General features: G+C 50.5%; 1 protein-coding gene and 1 long non-coding RNA gene across 2 annotated transcripts in view; one reads left to right on the top strand and one right to left on the bottom strand.

The window, feature by feature from the left end:
* Positions 1-361: 361 nt before the first annotated feature.
* Positions 362-21,615, bottom strand: part of igf1ra (insulin-like growth factor 1a receptor) — a 222,783-nt gene continuing 201,529 nt past the window's right edge. Inside the window, exons 17-21 of the mRNA XM_067973504.1 lie at positions 19,654-19,764; positions 18,074-18,236; positions 17,327-17,456; positions 11,751-11,885; positions 362-1,314 (exon numbers count right to left, since the gene is read on the bottom strand). Coding sequence (XP_067829605.1) covers positions 951-1,314; positions 11,751-11,885; positions 17,327-17,456; positions 18,074-18,236; positions 19,654-19,764 — 903 coding nt within the window. The 3' untranslated portion in view covers positions 362-950. The remainder of the gene's footprint in view (positions 1,315-11,750; positions 11,886-17,326; positions 17,457-18,073; positions 18,237-19,653; positions 19,765-21,615) is intronic.
* The window catches only part of LOC137304790 (uncharacterized), a 46,627-nt gene continuing 31,047 nt past the window's right edge, over positions 6,036-21,615 (top strand). The window contains exons 1-2 of the long non-coding RNA XR_010958640.1: positions 6,036-6,105; positions 11,753-11,938. This is a non-coding gene — a long non-coding RNA (uncharacterized lncRNA). The remainder of the gene's footprint in view (positions 6,106-11,752; positions 11,939-21,615) is intronic.

Below are 21,615 nucleotides of genomic sequence, written 5' to 3'. Positions count from 1 at the left end.
GAGAGAGTGTGTGTGAGAGAGAGAGAGAGTGTGTGAGAGAGACACAGTGTGTGTGAGAGAGAGACAGTGCGTGTGTGTGTGTGTGTGAGTGAGTGAGAGAGAGATAGTGTGTGTGAGAGAGACAGTGTGTGAGTGAGAGATAGATAGATAGTGTGTGTGAGAGAGAGAGATAGAGTGTGTGAGAGAGAGAGATAGAGTGTGTGAGTGAGAGAGAGAGAGAGATAGAGTGTGTGAGTGAGAGAGATAGAGTGTGTGAGAGAGAGAGATAGAGTGTGAGAGAGAGAGAGATAGAGTGTGAGAGAGAGAGAGAGAGATAGAGTGTGTGAGTGAGAGTCCATGCTTCCCGCTTCTCTGTGAAATACTCGCTTTTTTTTCATCCTTCTATGAGTTGAAATACATTTTTTTTAATAAAACTATTTCTTTTTCTTTTAAATTTTGGCAAAAATTGGCAGCGGTGAGAGAGGACTACACGCGAGACACTCTGATGGCCCCAGAAGGGAAATGCACTGCAGGCTCCCCAGAAACGGGGAACAATTGTTTTGAGGGTCAGATCTGTTAAAAATATATAGATATAATATATATATGTAAAGACCTGTAGTGATAGTGCCAGGGCTCAGAAGGGGAGGGCCCGGACAGCATTTCTGTCGAGAAGTGGTCCTCTGTTGGACTTTAGATATGTTTAGACTATGAAGCAGTGAGAGACCGAGTGTCTTGTGTCACAGGTTCAGCTGAGCCCCCTGTCGTGGCTCTTTCTCACGAGCGTTGTCAGTATTTTTTTTTTCCAGAAAAAAAAAACTGTTTGCATATGAAAAATTAGTGTGGTGACTGGAACAAGTTCTCTTCACTGTGCAGCAATGGCAGTTTGAGATCTACTGAGATACCAGTAGGTTTTCTTTTTTTTTGTGTGTGTGTGGTGTGTGCGTGTTCTTTTTTTTCTTTGTTCAGAGGGATCAGCAGGCCGTGGACTGGGGTAAGGGCAACACCTTCTCGTTCTTCCTTCCCCCGTTCATGTGAGTGTACGGTTGCCGCTCGTCGAAGCTGGCCAGCAGGACGACACCGGGTCCGTTCTCGACTTTGTGACCCGAGTGTTTGTCAGTGTGTTGGAGCGTGGAGGAGGGGTCGAGGGGAATGCTCTCCATGTTGTCTGCCTCAATCTCAAACTCCTCGGCGTCCCGCACCTTGCACTCCTCGCTGTAGAAGAAGGCGACCTCTTTGAAGGAGGGCTCCAGGTCGGTCTTGATGCTCTGGATGATTTCCATAAAGGCGGGGCGCATCTTGGGGTTGTATTGCCAGCACAGTCGCATCAGCTCGAACCTGACGGGAGAGAGAGTGAGAGAGTTATGGAGCGGAAGGGTAAAGGGAAGGTGTTTTAAGGGAAGGCGGGAAACATGTCCTGAAACAGATTCACAAACAAAAAAAAAAATCAATTTGATGGCTTAAAGGCAGAACCTGATGGAACTGAACAAGCCCCAGGGTCGGTCCATTAGCAGCAATTGGGGTGTCAAAATTCGCCCTGGGCTGTGGAGGTGGACAGGGGGGTAGTAAAATGGGGCACGAGGAGGGGAAAGGAGGGCCGGCGGAGGAGGGGAAAGGAGGGCCGGCGGAGGAGGGGAAAGGAGGGCCGGCGGAGGAGGGGAAAGGAGGGCCGGCGGAGGAGGGGAAAGGAGGGCCGGCGGAGGAGGGGAAAGGAGGGCCGGCGGAGGAGGGGAAAGGAGGGCCGGCGGAGGAGGGGAAAGGAGGGTCGGCGGAGGAGGGGAGAGGAGGGTCGGCGGAGGAGGGGAAAGGAGGGTCGGCGGAGGAGGGTCGGCGGAGGAGGGGAAAGGAGGGTCGGCGGAGGAGGGGAAAGGAGGGTCGGCGGAGGAGGGGAAAGGAGGGTCGGCGGAGGAGGGGAAAGGAGGGTCGGCGGAGGAGGGGAAAGGAGGGTCGGCGGAGGAGGGGAAAGGAGGGTCGGCGGAGGAGGGGAAAGGAGGGTCGGCAGAGGAGGGGAAAGGAGGGTCGGCAGAGGAGGGGAAAGGAGGGTCGGCAGAGGAGGGGAAAGGAGGGCGGAAGGACGTGATAAGCTATTAAAAATCAAATTAAATCTGATCATCTCCGGTCGACAGTGTGTTTGAGCAGCAAGAACTGCCGACATTAACTGGCTGTGGTGGGGACACGATGCCCCCAGTTTAGGGAAGGGAACACAACCAGCGATCACTATGTGGAGACTTCCGCACGTGTGTGGACAGGTCCAGGGTTGCCTGCGACGCCCACAGACAACTTGCACCTGAACAACAGCCACTAGAGCGAGGCTCTCAATCGAGCCGCATCGCAGTGGGAATCCACGCGCTCGAGGTGGGGGGGGGCAGGAAATAGGGTTTAAAAACAAAAGGGTAAATCTGACTGAAATACGAACTATGTTCAAAAAAAAATCTGTTGGGCTCAGCGCTCACGTACAGTCTCCCTCTCAGCTGCCGGTCTGAAACAAAATAGACAAACCAGCTGTTGCTCCGTCACATGGCAGCCTGTGACTTAGTGCTCTGCGGCTATAGGGCAAAACTGAACAAACCACAAACAGCAAGTGTGACTGCCCGAGTGTGTGACATCAGGGTGAATTACAGCGTGTGACAGCCTCCAAGCGGCCCAGTTACATCAGCTGGAATGACGTCAGTCTGGGAAACTGCTGCCGCAGACCATACTAGGAGTTTACAGCACCTCACTTTGGATATACAAGGACGTGTGTGGAGAGCAGGCAACTGAATATTTATTTATAACATGACCAAACATGGAGAAACCGGATTTAATTTCAACTCACCAAAACGGTCCCGCTGGACAAATCAGAAATCAGCAATACGTTCATTAAAAAGTACAATGTACAGCGCGCCCTCCCTCCCTCCCTCGCAGTAACTCTGGCTGGGTTACTGTTCCCGGGCATCTGGTGCCCCTCCCTCCCCACGAGTGGGCATTCTTCACGCTTGGACAGTGAATGCCAGTTGGCCATTCCACCACAGGCGGCATCACATCCCGGCCTCGGGCCCACGTCCACTCGCTTTTGTCCGCAGGAGTCACCGAATGGTGACGAGGAGCGGGAAACACTGAGCAAAGGGAGTGCTGACCGACCGACCGACACCCTCATCGAGAACTGCCAGCTCGGCGCAGCCTGGGACCTTCTTGCCCGTACGGCTGCGTCCCACCCCAAATGGCGGCTCACTCATCAGGGCACTTGCTCTTTGGCAGAATTAACTCGAGGAACATTCAAACGTGGTGCTTTTTTAAAAGATTATCTGTTGTGGGGAATGCGGGCAGTGCTGGAAAGGCTACATGTACTGTCCCTCTCTGGTTACCATCTTACACCACATAGAGTGGGACTGGAGTCACATATAGGTCGGGCCGAGTAAGGACAGCAAGTTCCCATCCCTGAAGGACATTAATGAATCAGTCGGGGTTTGACGATAATCTGGCAGCTTTCCTGCTTCTTTTTCCTGGTGCCAACCCACAAATGTACAGATTTTATTAAATTCAATTTCATAACTTGCTACGCTGGGATCTGAACTCTAGGGTTGTTAATCTGGTGCCAGAAACACTACACCTAACCCGCACAAATTTTTAAAAAAGGTTTTAAAATGTGTATTTTTTGGGGGTGGGTGGGTGGGATTTCGTTAAAAAGGTTTTAACATCTGACTTTTGAAAGTACCAAAAGAAATTCTTATCCAAAACTGTTTGAGATTCTTTCCATCGCAGTCTTTCACTTCCTGACTATAACGTAACATTGAGCAGGAGGCCTCACTGTTCATAGTCAGAGCGAGGGATTTGACAGCCCGAGAATCTCGCTGTCTGGGGTGCAATTTCTTACCTACCTATTGCAATTCTGCATAAGAAGTCCTGGGTGCAGTGAAAGTGCTGGGATCTGGTCGGGACCAGTGGGGGGGGGGTCTATCTCGGGACCACAGCAGGAGCAAGTGGAGAGGGAGAGAGAGAGAGGGAGAGAGTGCAGCTTCAGAACAGAAAGCACGGGGGGGGGGGGCGGGGGGGAAGACAGAGGCTGGACGGAGGGGTTAGGAGCACCAACACAGCAAGAACTATATCAAAACCCAGCCTGTGACACACAGCTAGCCCACAATTAGCTTTTCCGAAGAATCATTTTATGGAAAGGCGTAACAGACTGCGTGGGAAGGAAGAATTAAAATGGAAGAAAAATGAGTGAACTCTTAAGACATACGTGTTCCCCATTTGGAAACAAGTCTCCATTCATAAGGGTGATGTATTAATTTTTTGGTTCAGATCGCACAGTGAGTGTAACGAGTGCATTAACACCTTTACATGCAATTCCTCTACTCAGTATTTTAACAAAGGTATTAACCTGCTTATAAAAACGGTTACATTAAAATAGCAGAGGAATGCCATGAATGTGTTAATATATTTCCTCCCGTAGCTTGTTTTTAAGGAACAGTGACTATCCTCAGGGGGTCTCTAAGGCTGAGGTAGCTCAAAGATGACGTGTCTGGGAACGAGCCCCGCGAAGGCAGACCTAGTGACCCGATCCCTGACCCAGCGCTCCAGGGCACTGTGGGGACCGACTAGCCGGTCTGGCTCACTAACAGAACCTAAAGAGCTCGGCTCCAGATACTTTGGAAGTCAACGAGCCAGCAGCTCGGGGTGTCCCAGCTAGACAAGCAGTGAGAGGCCTCGGAGTTCCTAAGCTGTCTGGTCACAGCTGGTTAAACTCCAGCAGTACCCCTGCACACACCTGACCTTGACTTTACCAACCTGAGTCTAAGATCTCGAGACTTAGTTAAGTGGATGAATCCCCACGCTTGAGTGTGTGCAATCTGCATCGGGCAAACAAGTTACACCTGCAAATTACTGAGTAGCTTGGTTTTTGGAGACTTCAAACATAGTGATGGGGTTTGTGTGTGTCACACAACAGCCTCAACAAGAAAACTGCTGAAAACTCCAGGTGCTTTTTGTGTCCCTTGAAGATGAAAGGGAATCTCGGCTTGCACACAAAGAGCTGGTTTTGAGGTCAACTTCAACTGCATTTCTCTCTATTTCCACAAGGTGCGTGCGTGCCTGTCGGTCTAATATTGTACACTGAACTTTCAACCCATTAGTCTCAGATCAACAATAAACTCCACATCGTGTGGAAACAATTCGTCCCTCTATGCAAAATCATTTATTTTGCATGATCATTTGCTGTAATTTATTTAATTCATATACAGCTATTGTACCCGGTGGTTGGGATCAGTTGTTGATTTGGGAATTAGGCCATTTTGTTTTCTATAAATGGGAATATTTCCGCTAACTTAAGGTAGGTAGATGCTTCTTTAATAGATTTAATGTAAATTGCACCAACTGCAAAAGGATTTGAAGGAAGGAGTTCTCCTTTAAGAACTGATTCTCAGATACCAGTCCTGTGTGGTATTAAACCACAGGGACGAGATCGCAGGGTTCGTGCCTGTGCTGAGCTAGCGGATCTCAGTGGGGGCCCAGAGTTGGGCACTACAGTCGGCTTCAGCACCTGTTTGGTGGGGGGAGGGGGGGCGGAGAAAGGAAATCAATCGCTGTTCCTGCTCCTGAACCCGGCTGGAAAGTAGGCATGTGTGGACAACAAGATGGAGGGGGGGGGGGGGGGGGGGGGGTGAAGAGACGATGCCCTCCGTGGTCAAATAGTCTGTTGACATTCATTATCGAGGCTGGCACATGAACTTGGGCAAAGTCCCAGAGGGCACCTGATCCAAATGTGAGTCAGTGCCTTCAGGTGGGGTACGTGGAGGCAGGGAAGCAGAATTAGAAAAAACAATTCTCCTCATACCTGAACCAAGGCCAACACAAAGTCCTCTCCTGTGACCTCTATTACACCATGCTGGCTCTGTGCTCCTGTCATTCCCAGTGGCAGTAAACAATCTCCACACTACTTGAGGCTAATGTCAACAGGAATCCTCTGCAGGCTCATTAAGGGAAGGTATGCAAGACAGCAAATCACATGTCAAGTGGACAGTTTACACCCAACACAAGCCAACACAACACGTGGGCTGTTATTTGATACTTGGCCTCCCGCTGACCAGGAAATTACTTTTAAAGGAAAGCTCTCGCTGGCCAGCCCTCTTTCCCCGGTCCTCCTCCAGCAGGGTGAGTAAGGAGGCGCAGACACCCCACAACCGATAGGATGAAAAGCCACCTGCGGCACTGAGAACAGAGTGGGGGGTGCGTTCGGCTTTAAAGAAGGGTCAAGGGGCCTGCCCAGTGAACGTTGGGAGTCTCGCTCAGCACCGGAAAAATAAGCGACTCAAAAAGGTTCTCTGGTCTCAGCCAAGCCTGCAGTGGCTTTGGTATCCTTGTACGAGCGAGAAGGGAGAAGGCCAAATTCCTGCTCCCGACTGCATCCAGTAGCAACAGCTGGAAGTGTACCTACATGGAGATTGGATGAGGAGAGGATTGGGCCTGGCTCTGACACTCCTATGCAGTTGAATACCCCACTAACTCATTGTCTGTGCTACTTGGTGAGTTACTACAGATCAACTGTGTAACTGTGCCCCAGTACACGGCAGCAGGGATGGTGGAATTAGAATAGGTGGCTCATCTGGAGGAAAACACCAGCACAGACTTGATGGGCCGAATGGCCAGTTTCTGTGCCGGAATACTGCACAATTCTACAAGTCAGTAACTTCAGGAGAGGAAGGGAGACAATTGGAGATTGGGTGGTAGATGAAAGAGAATAAGAATTAAATGCCATTATGAAAGTGCGTCTCCTGATCTTTTGAGTGGGCACTGTTTCATGGGAAATCTGGAATGAAATATTTGATGATATGGCAATTTAATTTTAGAATGGCTGCAGATTGATTGCCAGTTTTAAAACTGACAGTAATTGCTGATATACTCACCATTTTTATAGTCAGGAATTTGATTTGCTGCTTTCTGTCAGACTGCCAACGTTACCAAATTAAATTCCAATATTTTCCCACTGCAAGATATCTTGCGTATGGAAATGTTGAGCAGTGGGATTCTGGTATTCATATCCTGCCATAGTTACCCATTTGCTGAATTGCTTCACGATGTAAACTGCTGAGATGGTTTTCTTCTGGTGCTCAGTTGCGACAGAGAGAGAGACAGGGAGGCTGAAAGACAACGAACGAGCGAGCGAGAGGGGAGAGAGAACGAACGAAGGAGCAAGCGAGAGAGAGAGAGAGAAAGCGAGAGAGAGAGAGAGAAAGCGAGAGAGAGAGAGAGAAAGCGAGAGAGAGAGAGAGAAAGCGAGAGAGAGGGGGGGGAAGCGAGAGAGAGGGGGGGGAAAGCGAGAGAGAGGGGGGGAAAGCGAGAGAGAGGGGGGGAAAGCGAGAGAGAGGGGGGGAAAGCGAGAGAGAGGGGGGGAAAGCGAGAGAGAGGGGGGGAAGCGAGAGAGAGGGGGGGGGAAGCGAGAGAGAGGGGGGAAAGCGAGAGAGAGGGGGGAAAGCGAGAGAGAGGGGGGGAAAGCGAGAGAGAGGGGGGGGAAAGCGAGAGAGAGGGGGGGAAAGCGAGAGAGAGGGGGGGAAAGCGAGAGAGAGGGGGGGAAAGCGAGAGAGAGGGGGGGAAAGCGAGAGAGAGGGGGGGAAAGCGAGAGAGAGGGGGGGAAAGCGAGAGAGAGGGGGGGAAAGCGAGAGAGAGGGGGGGAAAGCGAGAGAGAGGGGGGGAAAGCGAGAGAGAGGGGGGGGAAGCGAGAGAGAGGGGGGGAAAGCGAGAGAGAGGGGGGGAAAGCGAGAGAGAGGGGGGGAAAGCGAGAGAGAGGGGGGGAAAGCGAGAGAGAGGGGGGGAAAGCGAGAGAGAGGGGGGGAAAGCGAGAGAGAGAGGGGGGGAAAGCGAGAGAGAGAGAGAGAAAGCGAGAGAGAGAGAGAGAGAAAGCGAGAGAGAGGGGGGGAAGCGAGAGAGAGGGGGGGAAGCGAGAGAGAGGGGGGGGAAAGCGAGAGAGAGGGGGGGAAAGCGAGAGAGAGGGGGGGAAAGCGAGAGAGAGGGGGGGAAAGCGAGAGAGAGGGGGGGAAAGCGAGAGAGAGGGGGGGAAAGCGAGAGAGAGGGGGGGAAAGCGAGAGAGAGGGGGGGAAAGCGAGAGAGAGGGGGGGAAAGCGAGAGAGAGGGGGGGAAAGCGAGAGAGAGGGGGGGAAGCGAGAGAGAGGGGGGGAAAGCGAGAGAGAGGGGGGGAAGCGAGAGAGAGGGGGGGGAAAGCGAGAGAGAGGGGGGGAAAGCGAGAGAGAGGGGGGGGAAAGCGAGAGAGAGGGGGGGAAAGCGAGAGAGAGGGGGGGAAAGCGAGAGAGAGGGGGGGGAAAGCGAGAGAGAGGGGGGGGAAAGCGAGAGAGAGGGGGGGAAAGCGAGAGAGAGGGGGGAAAGCGAGAGAGAGGGGGGAAAGCGAGAGAGAGGGGGGGAAAGCGAGAGAGAGGGGGGGAAAGCGAGAGGGAAAGCGGGAGAGAGGGGGGGAAAGCGGGAGAGAGGGGGGGAAAGCGAGAGAGAGGGGGGGGAAAGCGAGAGAGAGGGGGGGAAAGCGAGAGAGAGGGGGGGAAAGCGAGAGAGAGGGGGGGAAAGCGAGAGAGAGGGGGGGAAAGCGAGAGAGAGGGGGGGGAAAGCGAGAGAGAGGGGGGGAAAGCGAGAGAGAGGGGGGGAAAGCGAGAGAGAGGGGGGGGAAAGCGAGAGAGAGGGGGGGGAAAGCGAGAGAGAGGGGGGGAAAGCGAGAGAGAGGGGGGGAAAGCGAGAGAGAGGGGGGGAAAGCGAGAGAGAGAGGGGGGGAAAGCGAGAGAGAGAGAGAGGAAAGCGAGAGAGAGAGAGAGAAAGCGAGAGAGAGGGGGGGAAGCGAGAGAGAGGGGGGGAAGCGAGAGAGAGGGGGGGAAGCGGGAGAGAGGGGGGGGAAGCGGGAGAGAAGGGGGGGGAAGCGGGAGAGAAGGGGGGGGAAGCGGGAGAGAAGGGGGGGGAAGCGAGAGAGAGGGGGGGAAAGCGAGAGAGAGGGGGGGAAAGCGAGAGAGAGGGGGGGAAAGCGAGAGAGAGGGGGGGAAAGCGAGAGAGAGGGGGGGAAAGCGAGAGAGAGGGGGGGAAAGCGAGAGAGAGGGGGGGAAAGCGAGAGAGAGGGGGGGAAAGCGAGAGAGAAGGGGGGAAAGCGAGAGAGAGGGGGGGAAAGCGAGAGAGAGGGGGGGGAAAGCGAGAGAGAGGGGGGGAAAGCGAGAGAGAGGGGAGGAAAGCGAGAGAGAGGGGGGGAAGCGAGAGAGAGGGGGGGAAAGCGAGAGAGAGGGGGGGAAAGCGAGAGAGAGGGGGGGGAAAGCGAGAGAGAGGGGGGGGAAGCGGGAGAGAGGGGGGGGAAGCGGGAGAGAGGGGGGGAAAGCGGGAGAGAGGGGAGGAAAGCGGGAGAGAGGGGAGGAAAGCGGGAGAGAGGGGGGGAAAGCGGGAGAGAGGGGGGGGGAAGCGGGAGAGAGGGGGGGGAAGCGGGAGAGAGGGGGGGGAAGCGGGAGAGAGGGGGGGGGAAGCGGGAGAGAGGGGGGGGAAGCGGGAGAGAGGGGGGGGAAGCGGGAGAGAAGGGGGGGGAAGCGGGAGAGAAGGGGGGGGAAGCGGGAGAGAAGGGGGGGGGAAGCGGGAGAGAAGGGGGGAAGCGGGAGAGAGGGGGGGGGAAGCGGGAGAGAGGGGGGGGAAGCGGGAGAGAGGGGGGGGAAGCGGGAGAGAGGGGGGGGAAGCGGGAGAGAGGGGGGGGAAGCGGGAGAGAGGGGGGGGAAGCGGGAGAGAGGGGGGGGAAGCGGGAGAGAGGGGGGGGAAGCGGGAGAGAGGGGGGGGAAGCGGGAGAGAGGGGGGGGAAGCGGGAGAGAGGGGGGGGAAGCGGGAGAGAGGGGGGGGGAAGCGGGAGAGAGGGGGGGGAAGCGGGAGAGAGGGGGGGGAAGCGGGAGAGAGGGGGGGGAAGCGGGAGAGAGGGGGGGGAAGCGGGAGAGAGGGGGGGGAAGCGGGAGAGAGGGGGGGGGAAGCGGGAGAGAGGGGGGGGAAGCGGGAGAGAGGGGGGGGAAGCGGGAGAGAGGGGGGGGAAGCGGGAGAGAGGGGGGGGAAGCGGGAGAGAGGGGGGGGAAGCGGGAGAGAGGGGGGGGAAGCGGGAGAGAGGGGGGGGAAGCGGGAGAGAGGGGGGGGAAGCGGGAGAGAGGGGGGGAAAGCGGGAGAGAGGGGGGGAAAGCGGGAGAGAGGGGGGAAAGCGGGAGAGAGGGGGGAAAGCGGGAGAGAGGGGGGAAAGCGGGAGAGAGGGGGGGGAAAGCGGGAGAGGGGGGGGGGAAAGCGGGAGAGAGGGGGGGGAAAGCGGGAGAGAGGGGGGGGAAAGCGGGAGAGGGGGGGGGAAAGCGGGAGAGAGGGGGGGGAAAGCGGGAGAGAGGGGTGGAAAGCGGGAGAGAGGGGGGGAAAGCGGGAGAGAGGGGGGAAAGCGGGAGAGAGGGGGGGGAAAGCGAGAGAGAGAGAGAGGGGAAAAGCGAGAGAGAGTGAGGGGAAAAGCGAGAGAGAGTGAGGGGAAAAGTGAGAGTGTGAGAGAGAGAAAAAAAAGAAAAAGTGGGAGAGTTGAGCTAAAGGGAAAGAAACCCTATACTGGACATTAATGAAAACCCCAATACTTGTGACCAGAGGAAGGAGACCATCTGGGAGAAATGAAAGGACAAAGACTAGGATGGAGACAAAGGAAAAGGCAGATGGACAATATGAGGAACTATCAGAAATGTCAAATCAGAACGGCAGGAGTAAAGCAACAAGGGGAAACACTGGCACAGGATTGTCCACACTACCATCGAACTTCAGACAGGAGCTGGTAGGAATGCAGACAAGATGCCAATAAAATATAAATTTGGGCTGCTCTGGATACGACAATGACTCCACCAGTCAGGAGGTTGGGCTTGTTTTCTTTAGAATATAGTTCCAACTTATTCAAAATGTCACAGCCTGTGTCATCACCTGCACAAAGTCAACCCTCTCCTCATTCCACCGGCTCCCTGTGATCCATGAGTTGGCAACAGAATTCTCAGCCTTGCTTTCAGAAGTCTCTGTGACCTGCCCCGCCCTATCCTAGTGATCGCTTGCTGACTCATGTCTGTACGCACGTCTTTCACTCCAGCAGTCACAACTGTTTATTGAGCTACTATGCTCCTGCCCCTGGCCCTCCTGCCCAATCCTCCAGTCCTGCTTTAAAACTCCCTCTCCAACCTTTACCGACGCCTGCGTTCACCGCTGCTCCCCCTCCATCTTAACCCTCTGTATTTCCCTCTTTCTTGGTGTCCGCTGTTTTTCTCCCTCCTTAATGTGAAGTGCTTTCAGATGTCGTCTTGGTGTTGTTGAAAGGGAACTGGGTGATGACCTAATTACATTAGATTATGAGAAGGGGCATTGGTAACACCAAAAAAATGGCCCACAGCAGTGACGGGTACGGCAAGTTAAAATTCAGAAGTTAGGCATAAGAACGGAAAATCAGGCGGAACCTTTCTCATCCAAAGTTTGTGGAAAAATTTACCAGGGATGGACACTAAAGCAGAGAGTAGAAATGGGTTCAAGAGACAATTCCGTGCATTCTGAAGCAAGAAGGGATTGAAGAGTATGGTGAGTCGATGGGTAATATGAGGTGGAAGCCCATCAAAAATTGATGGACCTTTAGTCTGGCGGTATGTTCCTAAAGGTTCTTACGCTTTAGTGCAGTAACCCCAGTGAAGCTCTGGTGTTCTTGTTATCTCTTTTAAATGGGGTCTTAGCATCTCAACCCTTAAGCCAGGCCGTTCTGTAAAGCTCTACCAGCTTTGCGTTGGTTTCTAACTTACAGGCTGTCGGCGCAGGATTCCGGTCTCTCCAGCAAGCCGCCCTCCATCACGAAACGTAGAACTTGCTCATTGGACATGCCCTGGTACGGCTGCTCAGCCAGAGTGGCTATCTCCCAGAGGACAACACCAAACGACCTGCAATGGGAAGTGGGAAGGGGAAGGAACAAAAAAACATCCATTCATTCCAGGTTTGTCAACGCCTCGATTTTAAAATCCTCATCCTTGTTCTCAAATCCCTCCATGGCCTCGCCCCTCCCTATCTCTGTAACCTCCTCCAGCCCTACAACCCTCCGAGATCTCTGCGCTCCTCCAATTCTGGCCTCTTGCCCATCCCCGATTTTAATCGCTCCACCATTGGCGGCCGTGCTGTCAGCTGCCTAGGCCCTAAGCTCAGGAATTCTCTTCCTAATCCTCTCCGCTTCTCTCACTCTCCTCCTTTAAGACGCTCCTTAAAACCTCTCTCTTTGAACAAGCTTTTGGTTTCCTGTACAACTTTTGATAATACAAGTGAGAACCAGGCCGAATATAAAAAGTTCAGAGGGGAAGTGAAAAAGGAAATACGAGGGGCAAAGAAAGAGTATGAGAATAGACTGGCGGCCAACATAAAAGGGAATCCAAAAGTCTTCTATAGACATGTAAACAGTAAACGGGTAGTAAGAGGAGGGGTGGGGCCGATCAGGGACCAAAAAGATCTCATGGAGGCAGAGAGCATGGCCGAGGTACTAAATGAGTACTTTGCATCTGTCTTTACCAAGGAAGATGCTGCCAGAGTCTCAGTAAAGGAAGATGTAGTTGATATACTGGATGGGCTAATAATTGATAAAGAGGAGGTACTAGAAAGGCTGGCTGTACTTAAAGTAGATAAATCACCCGGTCCGGATGGGATGCATCCTAGGTTGCTGAGGGAAGTAAGGGTGGAAATTGCGGAGGTACTGGCCATAATCTTCCAAACATCCTTAGATACGGGGGTGGTGCCAGAAGACTGGAGAATTGCAAATATTACGCCCTTGTTCAAAAAAGGATGCAAGGATAAACCCAACAACTACAGGCCAGTCAGTTTAACCTCGGTGGTGGGGAAACTTTTAGAAATGATAATCCGGGACAGAATTGGCAGTCACTTGGACAAGTGTGGATTGATTAGGGAAAGCCAGGACAGAATTGTGAAAGGCAAATCGTGTTTAACTAACTTGATTGAGTTTTTTGATGAGGTAGCAGATAGGGTCGATGAGGGCAATGTGGTGTATATGGATTTTCAAATGGTGTTTGATAAAGTGCCGTGTAATAGGCTTGTCATCAAGACTGAAGCCCATGGAATAAAGGGGGCAGTAGCAGCATGGATACAAAATTGGCTAAGGGACAGGAAACAGAGAGTAGTGGTGAACGGTTGTTTATCAGATTGGAGGGAGGTGTTGGGACCACTGCTTTTCTTGATATATATTAATGACTTGGACTTGGGTGTTCAGGGCACAATTTCCAAATTTGCAGATGACACAAAACTTGGAAGTGTAGTGAACAGTGAGGAGGATAGTGATAGACTTCAAGAGGATATAGATAGGCTGGTGGAATGGGCGGACACGTGGCAGGTGAAATTTAACGCAGAAAAATGCGAAGTGATACATTTCGGTAGGAAGAACGAGGAGAGGCAATATAAACTAGAGGGCACAATTTTAAAAGGGGTACAGAAACAGAGAGATCTGGGGGTATATGTGCACAAATCATTGAAAGTGGCAGAGCAGGTTGAGAAAGTAGTTAAAAAAGCATATGGGATCCTGGGCTTTATAAATAGAGGCATAGAGTACAAAAGCAAGGAAGTCATGATGAGCCTTTATAAAACACTGGTTCGACCACAACTGGAGTATTGTGCCCTGTTCTGGGCACCGCACTTTAGGAAAGATGTGAAGGCCTTAGAGAGGGTGCAGAAGAGATTTACTAGAATGATTCCAGGGATGAGGGACTTCAGTTACATGGATAGACTGGAGAAGCTGGGTTTGTTCTCCTTGGAACAGAGAAGGTTGAGAGAAGATTTGATAGTGGTATTCAAAATCATGAAGGGTCTAGACCGAGTAGATAGAGAGAAACTATTCCCATTGGAGAAAGGGTCAAGAACCAGAGGACATAGATTAAGGTGATTGGCAAAAGAACCAAAAGGTGACATGAGGAAAAACTATTTTACACAGCGAGTGGTTATGATCTGGAATGCACTGCCTGAGGGAGTGGTGGAGGCAGATTCAATCGTGGCTTTCAAAAGGGAACTGGATAAGTACTTGAAAGGAAAAAAATTGCAGGGCTACAGAGATAGGGCTGGGGATTGGGACTAGCTGGATTGCTCTTGCAGAGAGCCGGCATGGACTCGATGGGCCGAATGGCCTCCTTCCGTGCTGTAACCTTTCTACGATTCTATAGTCACCTATCATGTGGCTCGGTGTCAAATTTTGTTTGATAATTGCACCTGTGAAGCGCCTTACGACGTTTTATCAGGTTAAAGGTTCCACATAAATATAAGTTGTTCATTTTAAAATTCAACCAATTTAAATTATACTCAGATCTTACTGCTGTAATAATAGATCGAGGGTTTGTATGAAAAAGACAGCAAATACATGGATTCTTTTTTGGAGCAAAACACAAATAAACCTGGTGCTCAACGGAAATACCGGAAGCAGAAAGAAATAAAATGCTATTACAATTACTGGGTCCCGTCAATGGGCACTCGTCGCCTTCTAGTAACTCACCAAGGTGAGCATTCAGTATTAAGTGACTCTTTGGTCATGCGGGGCATCACAGCCAAGCCTAATCTTCTTAGCAACATGCAGGCACGTGCGCAATCTCCAGCAGGGGTCACTGGGCAGGCCAGGAAGAAGAACTCCGCCTGATGCTTCCACTCCCTAGCCTTCCTGTCTGGTCAGCGGGCTTCTAAAAGAGCAGTGCGTCAGGTTTCTCTACACAAGTGTGGATGTCAGGCGAGGGCAGAATTGGGCTTGGCTGTGATGCCTTCCTGGGTCAAATAGCTTATCTAGGGTCACGTGTGAACAATCGGGGCGGGGTATTTGAAAGCTGTTGGCACCGATGGAACTGTACCCCAGCGATGAGAGGGAGTAGAAATTTGGGAAAACTCTTGGCCTTGTTCTATTTTTTCAAGTTTAAAAAAAAAATCTTTGTACACGGACTGGTTAAAATTCCACAGGGCAAAAAAAAAAGTCTCCGAGCGCAAGAAAGCCCCACAAAAGCAGATTTTAACAAGGTCATTTGAATTCTTTCAAAACATTAAAAAGGCTGGCGTTCCAGGTAATAAAAAGGATAAATTGTTTCTTCATTCGAAACTTCCAGGCACCGCTGCTAATTAGATGTCAGAAAACCCAAGTGCAAGATCGAATGCCACACCACCAATCTGTTTCGGATCAAGGGCAGGCCCTGCTGCGGAGAGGGAGCAGGTTCAAAGCCTGCTGTCCCTCCCAGCCAGAGAGTCACCTGACCACATCCTGCCCTTACCAGGCGTTTGATGATGCGGCAGTTCCTTGTTTAAATTACTGCAGCCACTTCAGGGGTGGGGTAGGGAGAAAGGGGTCAGGTTTCATCCCGTTTTGCTGGGTTGGTTGGAAAACCTATTAAACAAGAGTTAAAACGTAGCCGCTGTCCTTCTCTGAAGACAAGGAATCAAAGCTCCTTTTCTTTTTAAATAAAATTCATTCTTGGGATGGGCTTATTGCTCATTCTGAGAAGGTGGAGGTGGGCTGCCTCCTTATTTATAACTTGAGCGGCTTGCTAGACCAATAACAGCATTGAGACACAACAGCCTGAAGTGGGAATGGAGTCACATGTGGCAGATCGGGTAGGAGTGGCAGGTTCCCTTTTCTGGAGGACATTAGTGAACCTGTTGGGATTTTTGCGACAATCTGGCAGCTTTCATGGTCAATCTTGCCATCGTGGGATGAGAACTCACCACCTCTGGGTGGCTGGCCTAGTACCATAACCACTCCATCATCTCCTTGAGGTGCAGGATCTCACTGGGCTATGGTCCCCATGGTAATGGCAGCCCTCCGGTACCTAGATCAAGAGGCAGGTCTTGAGGCTGGACACCGAGCGTGGGGGCAAGCCTCGATTGTGGGCGGAGGGGCCTCACTCAACCTCCGCACATGCCTGCTCTCCAGCAGGGGTCACTGGAAGCCAAGCAGGAGCGGGAACCCTGCCCAATATTGCCCCCCCTCCGTATCCCAGGTTAATTGTCACTCCCAGACTGAACCCCGATTGAGATCAGCTAGCTCATTACAAGCCTTGTTTGAAGTTGGGACCTTTGGGTTTGTAAGGCTTATGGAGGGCTACACTGGGGAGTAGCTTCACCCGCTTAGCCATCTTTAAGGGAGCTTCTATAAACCACTTCTTCTCAACACTGTAATTAAAACAGGATTTTATTTTAAACTAACAGAAGACTCTTCCAAGATCTCAGTCACTGTTAGCTCACTGACGGAAAAATGGCACCTCTCTCACCTACCGACAGCCCATCACCATGCAGGAAATCTGTACCTGAATCTGCAGATAATCCCAGTGATTAATCAAGTGAATATTCACACCGCTAGCAGATCACAGAAAAAAAAAAATCATGCAGGGTATTACATAGTATTTACAGCACATAAACGGGCCATTTGGCCTAACTGGTCTATGCTGGTGTTTATGCTCCACACGAGCCTCCTCTCACTCCACTTCATCTCACTCTGTCAGCATATCCTTCTATTCCATTCTCCCTCATGTACTAATCTAGTTTACCTCACGCACTGAAGAGCCTGATTTCTCCAAGAATAGTGAGCGAAAACATAACAACTTCCTCACTTGCTGTTTCAGCGCAGGAGATAAAGTAATCTCATTGACTGAGGAACTCGTTTTACTCTTGGGTAATAGATATATTCATTTATATTAGTTATTTTCATTAAATGATACTGTTTTCTCCAAGCTGTAAAGGATGCTTTACACTTAAAAACCGCAGCCGAGCCTCAACGCGTGACTTTCCACCGCAGGCTGCAGTCGCAGCTGGTGCTGTACACGTCTGCCCGTTTAAAATAAAATAAACTTTGTTAAAATAAGAGAGGAGAGGAATTTGGCGTGAGCTTGCGGAGGTGCTCATACGAGAAGAGCAGCAATCGGAATCTCTACCCGACTAGCCGTGTTCCGGGGGCAGAGGAGATGTTTTTTTTTCCACGGGTGTCTCAACCTGGGCTTTCTGGCTGTGACGGGTGGAATGTAAAGGAGGAAGAGTGCCAGCGGAAAGCTCGATCTCTGTACGTTCTTGGGAATTCATCCCACAAAAAAAAAAGCGGGGACAAAGTGTTTGTGGAATTCATTCAAAATGCCATGGGAATTATTCACAGAAAGACAAACAGCTGTCGTAAATAAAAGGCTTGATTTTCAAAAATAGGAAGCGTGGCTATTTAATGTTTGCAACGTGCACACGTATGTGTGCTGTGTTTAAAATGGATACTCCAGCTAATGGTTTGGGCATTTTTGACCAGGCGGTAACGATCGCCTCAGTTTGAGGAGAGGCAGTAGATTCAGAGCCGAAGGTTACGGGAAACAAAAGACGGACATACCAGACATCGGAGTGTGTGGTGAAAACACCGTCTTTCAGTGATTCTGGCGACATCCAGCGGACAGGGAGCAGCCCTTTCCCTCCTTTCCGGTAATAATCCGTCTCGTAGATGTCTCTTGTCATTCCAAAGTCTGTGGGAAAAGACATTTTGAAATGATTTTTGTTTTTTTTTAAAACTTAAAAAAAGGTACAAATGAAGCCCAGAGAAACAAACACTTCGAAGAGGTCAAATTAATTCAGATAATTTGGAGGCTCAAGGAACTGTCAAATGGTGAACAAAACGTGGCTCTCCTCAAGGTCGGTCAGTGTCACAGGTGCCCACCTGCCTCCTCAGCCAGGTGCCCATTCCTCATGTGTCCACGTCGACAACCAGTGTCAGTAGCCTACGACCATGGGAGTGTCACAGCTGAGCCTGATTCAGTCCTTGCCCAATGACCACCAGACTTTTAACCTCTCATCCGAAAGACGGCACCTCCGACAGCGCAGCACTCCCTCAGTACTGCACTGAGAGCGTCAGTCTGGATTATGGGCTCATGTCTCCGGAGTGGGACTTGAACCCATGACGTTCTGACTCAGAGGTGAGAGTGCCACCCACTGAGCCACGGCTGACATCTGAATGTATTATAGTACAATATGCTCATAAAGATATGTTGTTAAATCAGCCCATAAAGGCCGGCTTTACTCAAGGATGAAGTTGGTTTAACGATGACTTACAGCTGCTTCAATGACTACAGCCAGGAAAACCCACCTCCAATCTTTACAGTATAATCCTCTGCCACCATGCAGTTCCGAGCTGCTAAATCTCGGTGAACAAACTTGTTAGCGTTGAGGTAAGACATGCCGTCAGCAATCTCGCCCGCCATCTGTGTCATCTTCTTCAGGGTCGGCGGTGGGGGCTGGCTTGGGTTGTTCTGTTGGGAGATCCACAGCATAACTGAAACACCCAGTACTTGTGACACAAAATGTATCCATTTATTAAGCCCAAACTTATTTTTCCCCTCCTTCTTCACGCTTATAGCTACAGTGGGTCTTCCTTCAGCCAGAATTGGGCAGTTTGGTTTATTGAATTAATAGCGGTTGTCAACCTTGTTCCATGTTCTTTTGATTCCCGCTCCAAACGCCCAGAGAAGTTCTACCCATTAAGGTCAGCTCTGGAGAGTCAAAACACGTTTTTCCACTCGTGTCACCAGCAACCACGCCCAGGTCGAGTACAGCACAACAAAATGCAGAGTAAAGCTCTCTCTACTCTGCCCCAACAATGCACTTCGGCCCCACTCTCAAAGAGTATGGAACCTTCCATTTCCTTACACCAACCATCTTGTGATCATTCACAGCTACACTGCCACTTTAGTAAAGAGCTGTGTGGAAGGCGAGATTGCAATGTGTGAGGAGACCGGGGCAGATTTGCTGCCTTTAAAACTGGGTTTTAACACATTGTTCCAACCTGCAGGGCAACTAACAACTGAGAACATTTTCCTAAATCAGAGAAATTATTGAGGGGGAACGTGTGTTCACAGCAAAGTGGAGAGGAAGGGATGAATTAGCTTGCGCTGCTCTCTTGCACCATAATGACTGCTTTGTAGTAGCACTGCCAGAGGCCGGGAGATGGGACATCTGTTCATCATCCTGAACGACAATGGAACATTAGAAATTTGAAGTGCAGGCCATTATCCTCAGACAACCTAGCTCCTATTTCATACATCAATCCTATCTACCCATGTGCCTGCTTATCCTTCAATCCCATTTCTCTCCAGAAATGCAGTTGACTATTGAAGAAGGACAATGGTGACAGGTGCAAGGGACACTATCACTTCAAAGTTCCCCTTCAAGTCACACACCATTCCAACTTGGACATATAGCGACACTTTCCTTCATCGTCGCTGGGTCAAAATCCTGGAAACTCCTTACCTAACAGCGCTGTGGGAGAACCTTTATCACAGGGACTGCATCGGTTCAAGAAGGAGGCCCGCCATCTCTTTCTCAAGGGCAACTATGGAGGGGCAATAAATGCCGGTCCTGCCAGCGACGCCCACATCCCGAGAATGAATTAAAAAGAGATAAGGGAGGGAGGGAGGAAGAAGGAACATCTCACAAAACCCTCCTGAAAATTAATGGTACCACAATTGGATTTATTTCAGTGTCGGCTCCTTTAATTAGATTCTGAAACTTGCTTTCAAGATCTGATGTTGGGCGATGCCCACCATCACGTTAATGAATTTTCATGTTTTTGGGTAATTATGTTATTCACATCAGTGGGACAAAGCAACTGAGAGCGTCCTCTTAATAACTCACGAGCTACCAGTCTGCGGTTCTACAAATATCACTCACCTCTGTGTCTGGCCGCAGCGATCGCAGATAGCTCTTCAGGTCCCCGCGAGTCATCAGTTCCATGATGACCAAGGTTGGCTGCCCTTGGGATACGACACCGAGCAAACGTACCTGGGATATAAAGAGGACCAGTTAGCTGAAACTCTCACACCAAAGGATTAATAAACGATTTGAGTACCTCGGCTTTTTTACTTCCACGCCACTGAAGCTTTTCTATTAAAAGACCAGTATTTATATAGCACCATATCACATCTCTCAAATATCTCAAAAGCACCCGACATGCCGTGAATTACTATGAATGTACTGAGGCAAGCACAGCAGCTATTATACGTACAGCAAGGTCCCATAAACAGCAATGAGATGAATCTGCTTTTGGTGGCATTGGTTGAGGGAGTAATGCGCTTCCTCAAATTACGCCATTTGATTTTTTAACACCCACCTGAACTGGCAGAGTCCCAGTTTAATATCTCACCCAACAATGTAGTACTCCCTCAGTATAGAGTGGGGCTTGAACCCACAACCTTCTGACTCACAAGGAACCCGTGCTACCAATTGAGCCAAGATAGTCACAAGAATAGTGGCCAATATTTCCACAAAAATACTCAAGATCAGTATTGTTTTTGGGACCTTGTTTTACCTCAATAAACCCCATTTCAGACTCTGCTCTCTTCTGAACCAAGTGCTCAGAAATACAATATTTTGATATTGCCTTGCTTATTCTGATGGTAGTTTGAATGCAGTAATAGACACAGTGTTCAAATAGAGAATAAAGTTGAAGAGAAGTGCTTGGTGTGAGAGTTTACCATGTTTTTTGGAGGCTGGTTTAGTGTTGGAGGAGATGCCAGAGTCCCATTTGAGGTCAGAGGAGATAGTGAGGCCAGAAATACCAATAGGTGGCATGCTGTGTTATCCTGCCAATTTATGCACATGAAGAGAGTCCTGGAGATAGTGAAAATGCCATTATCGGAGCAGATCTGGGCAATAACAAGTCACTCATCCTACTGACAGGTGAAGGCTAAGGGTGGAGATGTCAAAAGGTAAGAATTGGTAGCTGCTGTCAAGACACAGATTGATACTTGCCTCAATGTTGCGAATCGTGCAGGACATGCTCAATAGTGAAGTATAGATCACACTTTCATTCTGGGTCACTGCATACACAGTTTACATTTCAAATGCCTCCTAGACTCAAATTGCGAGCTACCTCTACTTCTTAGGTGTGGTGTGTGCGCTTGTAGAGTGAGAGTGAGAGAGTGAGTGTGCGTGCGTGCTAGCTCTATTGGAACAGTGTGCAATGCTGAATTGCAATGCTAATGAGAAGACAACTTTAGAATCTTATACTGAATTGCTCTTGCACACTAGTACAACTGGTTAACTAACAGAAGCTGAATAATAGGAGTCAGCAGCAGTGTTACTGGGGTTAGTTAATTTATTGGGACCGGCACACAATAGGAAGAATCATACATAAGCCAAGGTGTTTGAGTGTTGTGTGACACTCTTGACTCATCACTTCGTAATGCTCCCACCGCCAGTGACAGACCTGTACCCACCAGTACTGTTCCCAGTATTATACAGTGACAGACCTGTACCCACCAGTACTGTTCCCAGTATTATACAGTGACAGGCCTGTACCCGCCAGTACTGTTCCCCAGTATTATACAGTGACAGGCCTGTACCCACCAGTACTGTTCCCCAGTACTATACAGTGACAGGCCTGTACCCGCCAGTACTATACAGTGACAGGCCTGTACCCGCCAGTACTGTTCCCAGTATTATACAGTGACAGGCCTGTACCCGCCAGTACTATACAGTGACAGGCCTGTACCCGCCAGTACTATACAGTGACAGGCCTGTACCCGCCAGTACTATACAGTGACAGGCCTGTACCCGCCAGTACTATACAGTGACAGGCCTGCACCCACCAGTACTGTTCCCAGTATTATACAGTGACAGGCCTGTACCCGC

Source organism: Heptranchias perlo, chromosome 38 (genome assembly GCF_035084215.1).
Source record: "Heptranchias perlo isolate sHepPer1 chromosome 38, sHepPer1.hap1, whole genome shotgun sequence".
Lineage (NCBI taxonomy): Eukaryota > Metazoa > Chordata > Chondrichthyes > Hexanchiformes > Hexanchidae > Heptranchias > Heptranchias perlo.
The sequence above is the reverse complement of the archived record's forward strand: the minus strand, read 5'-3'. Positions and strand labels throughout refer to the sequence as shown.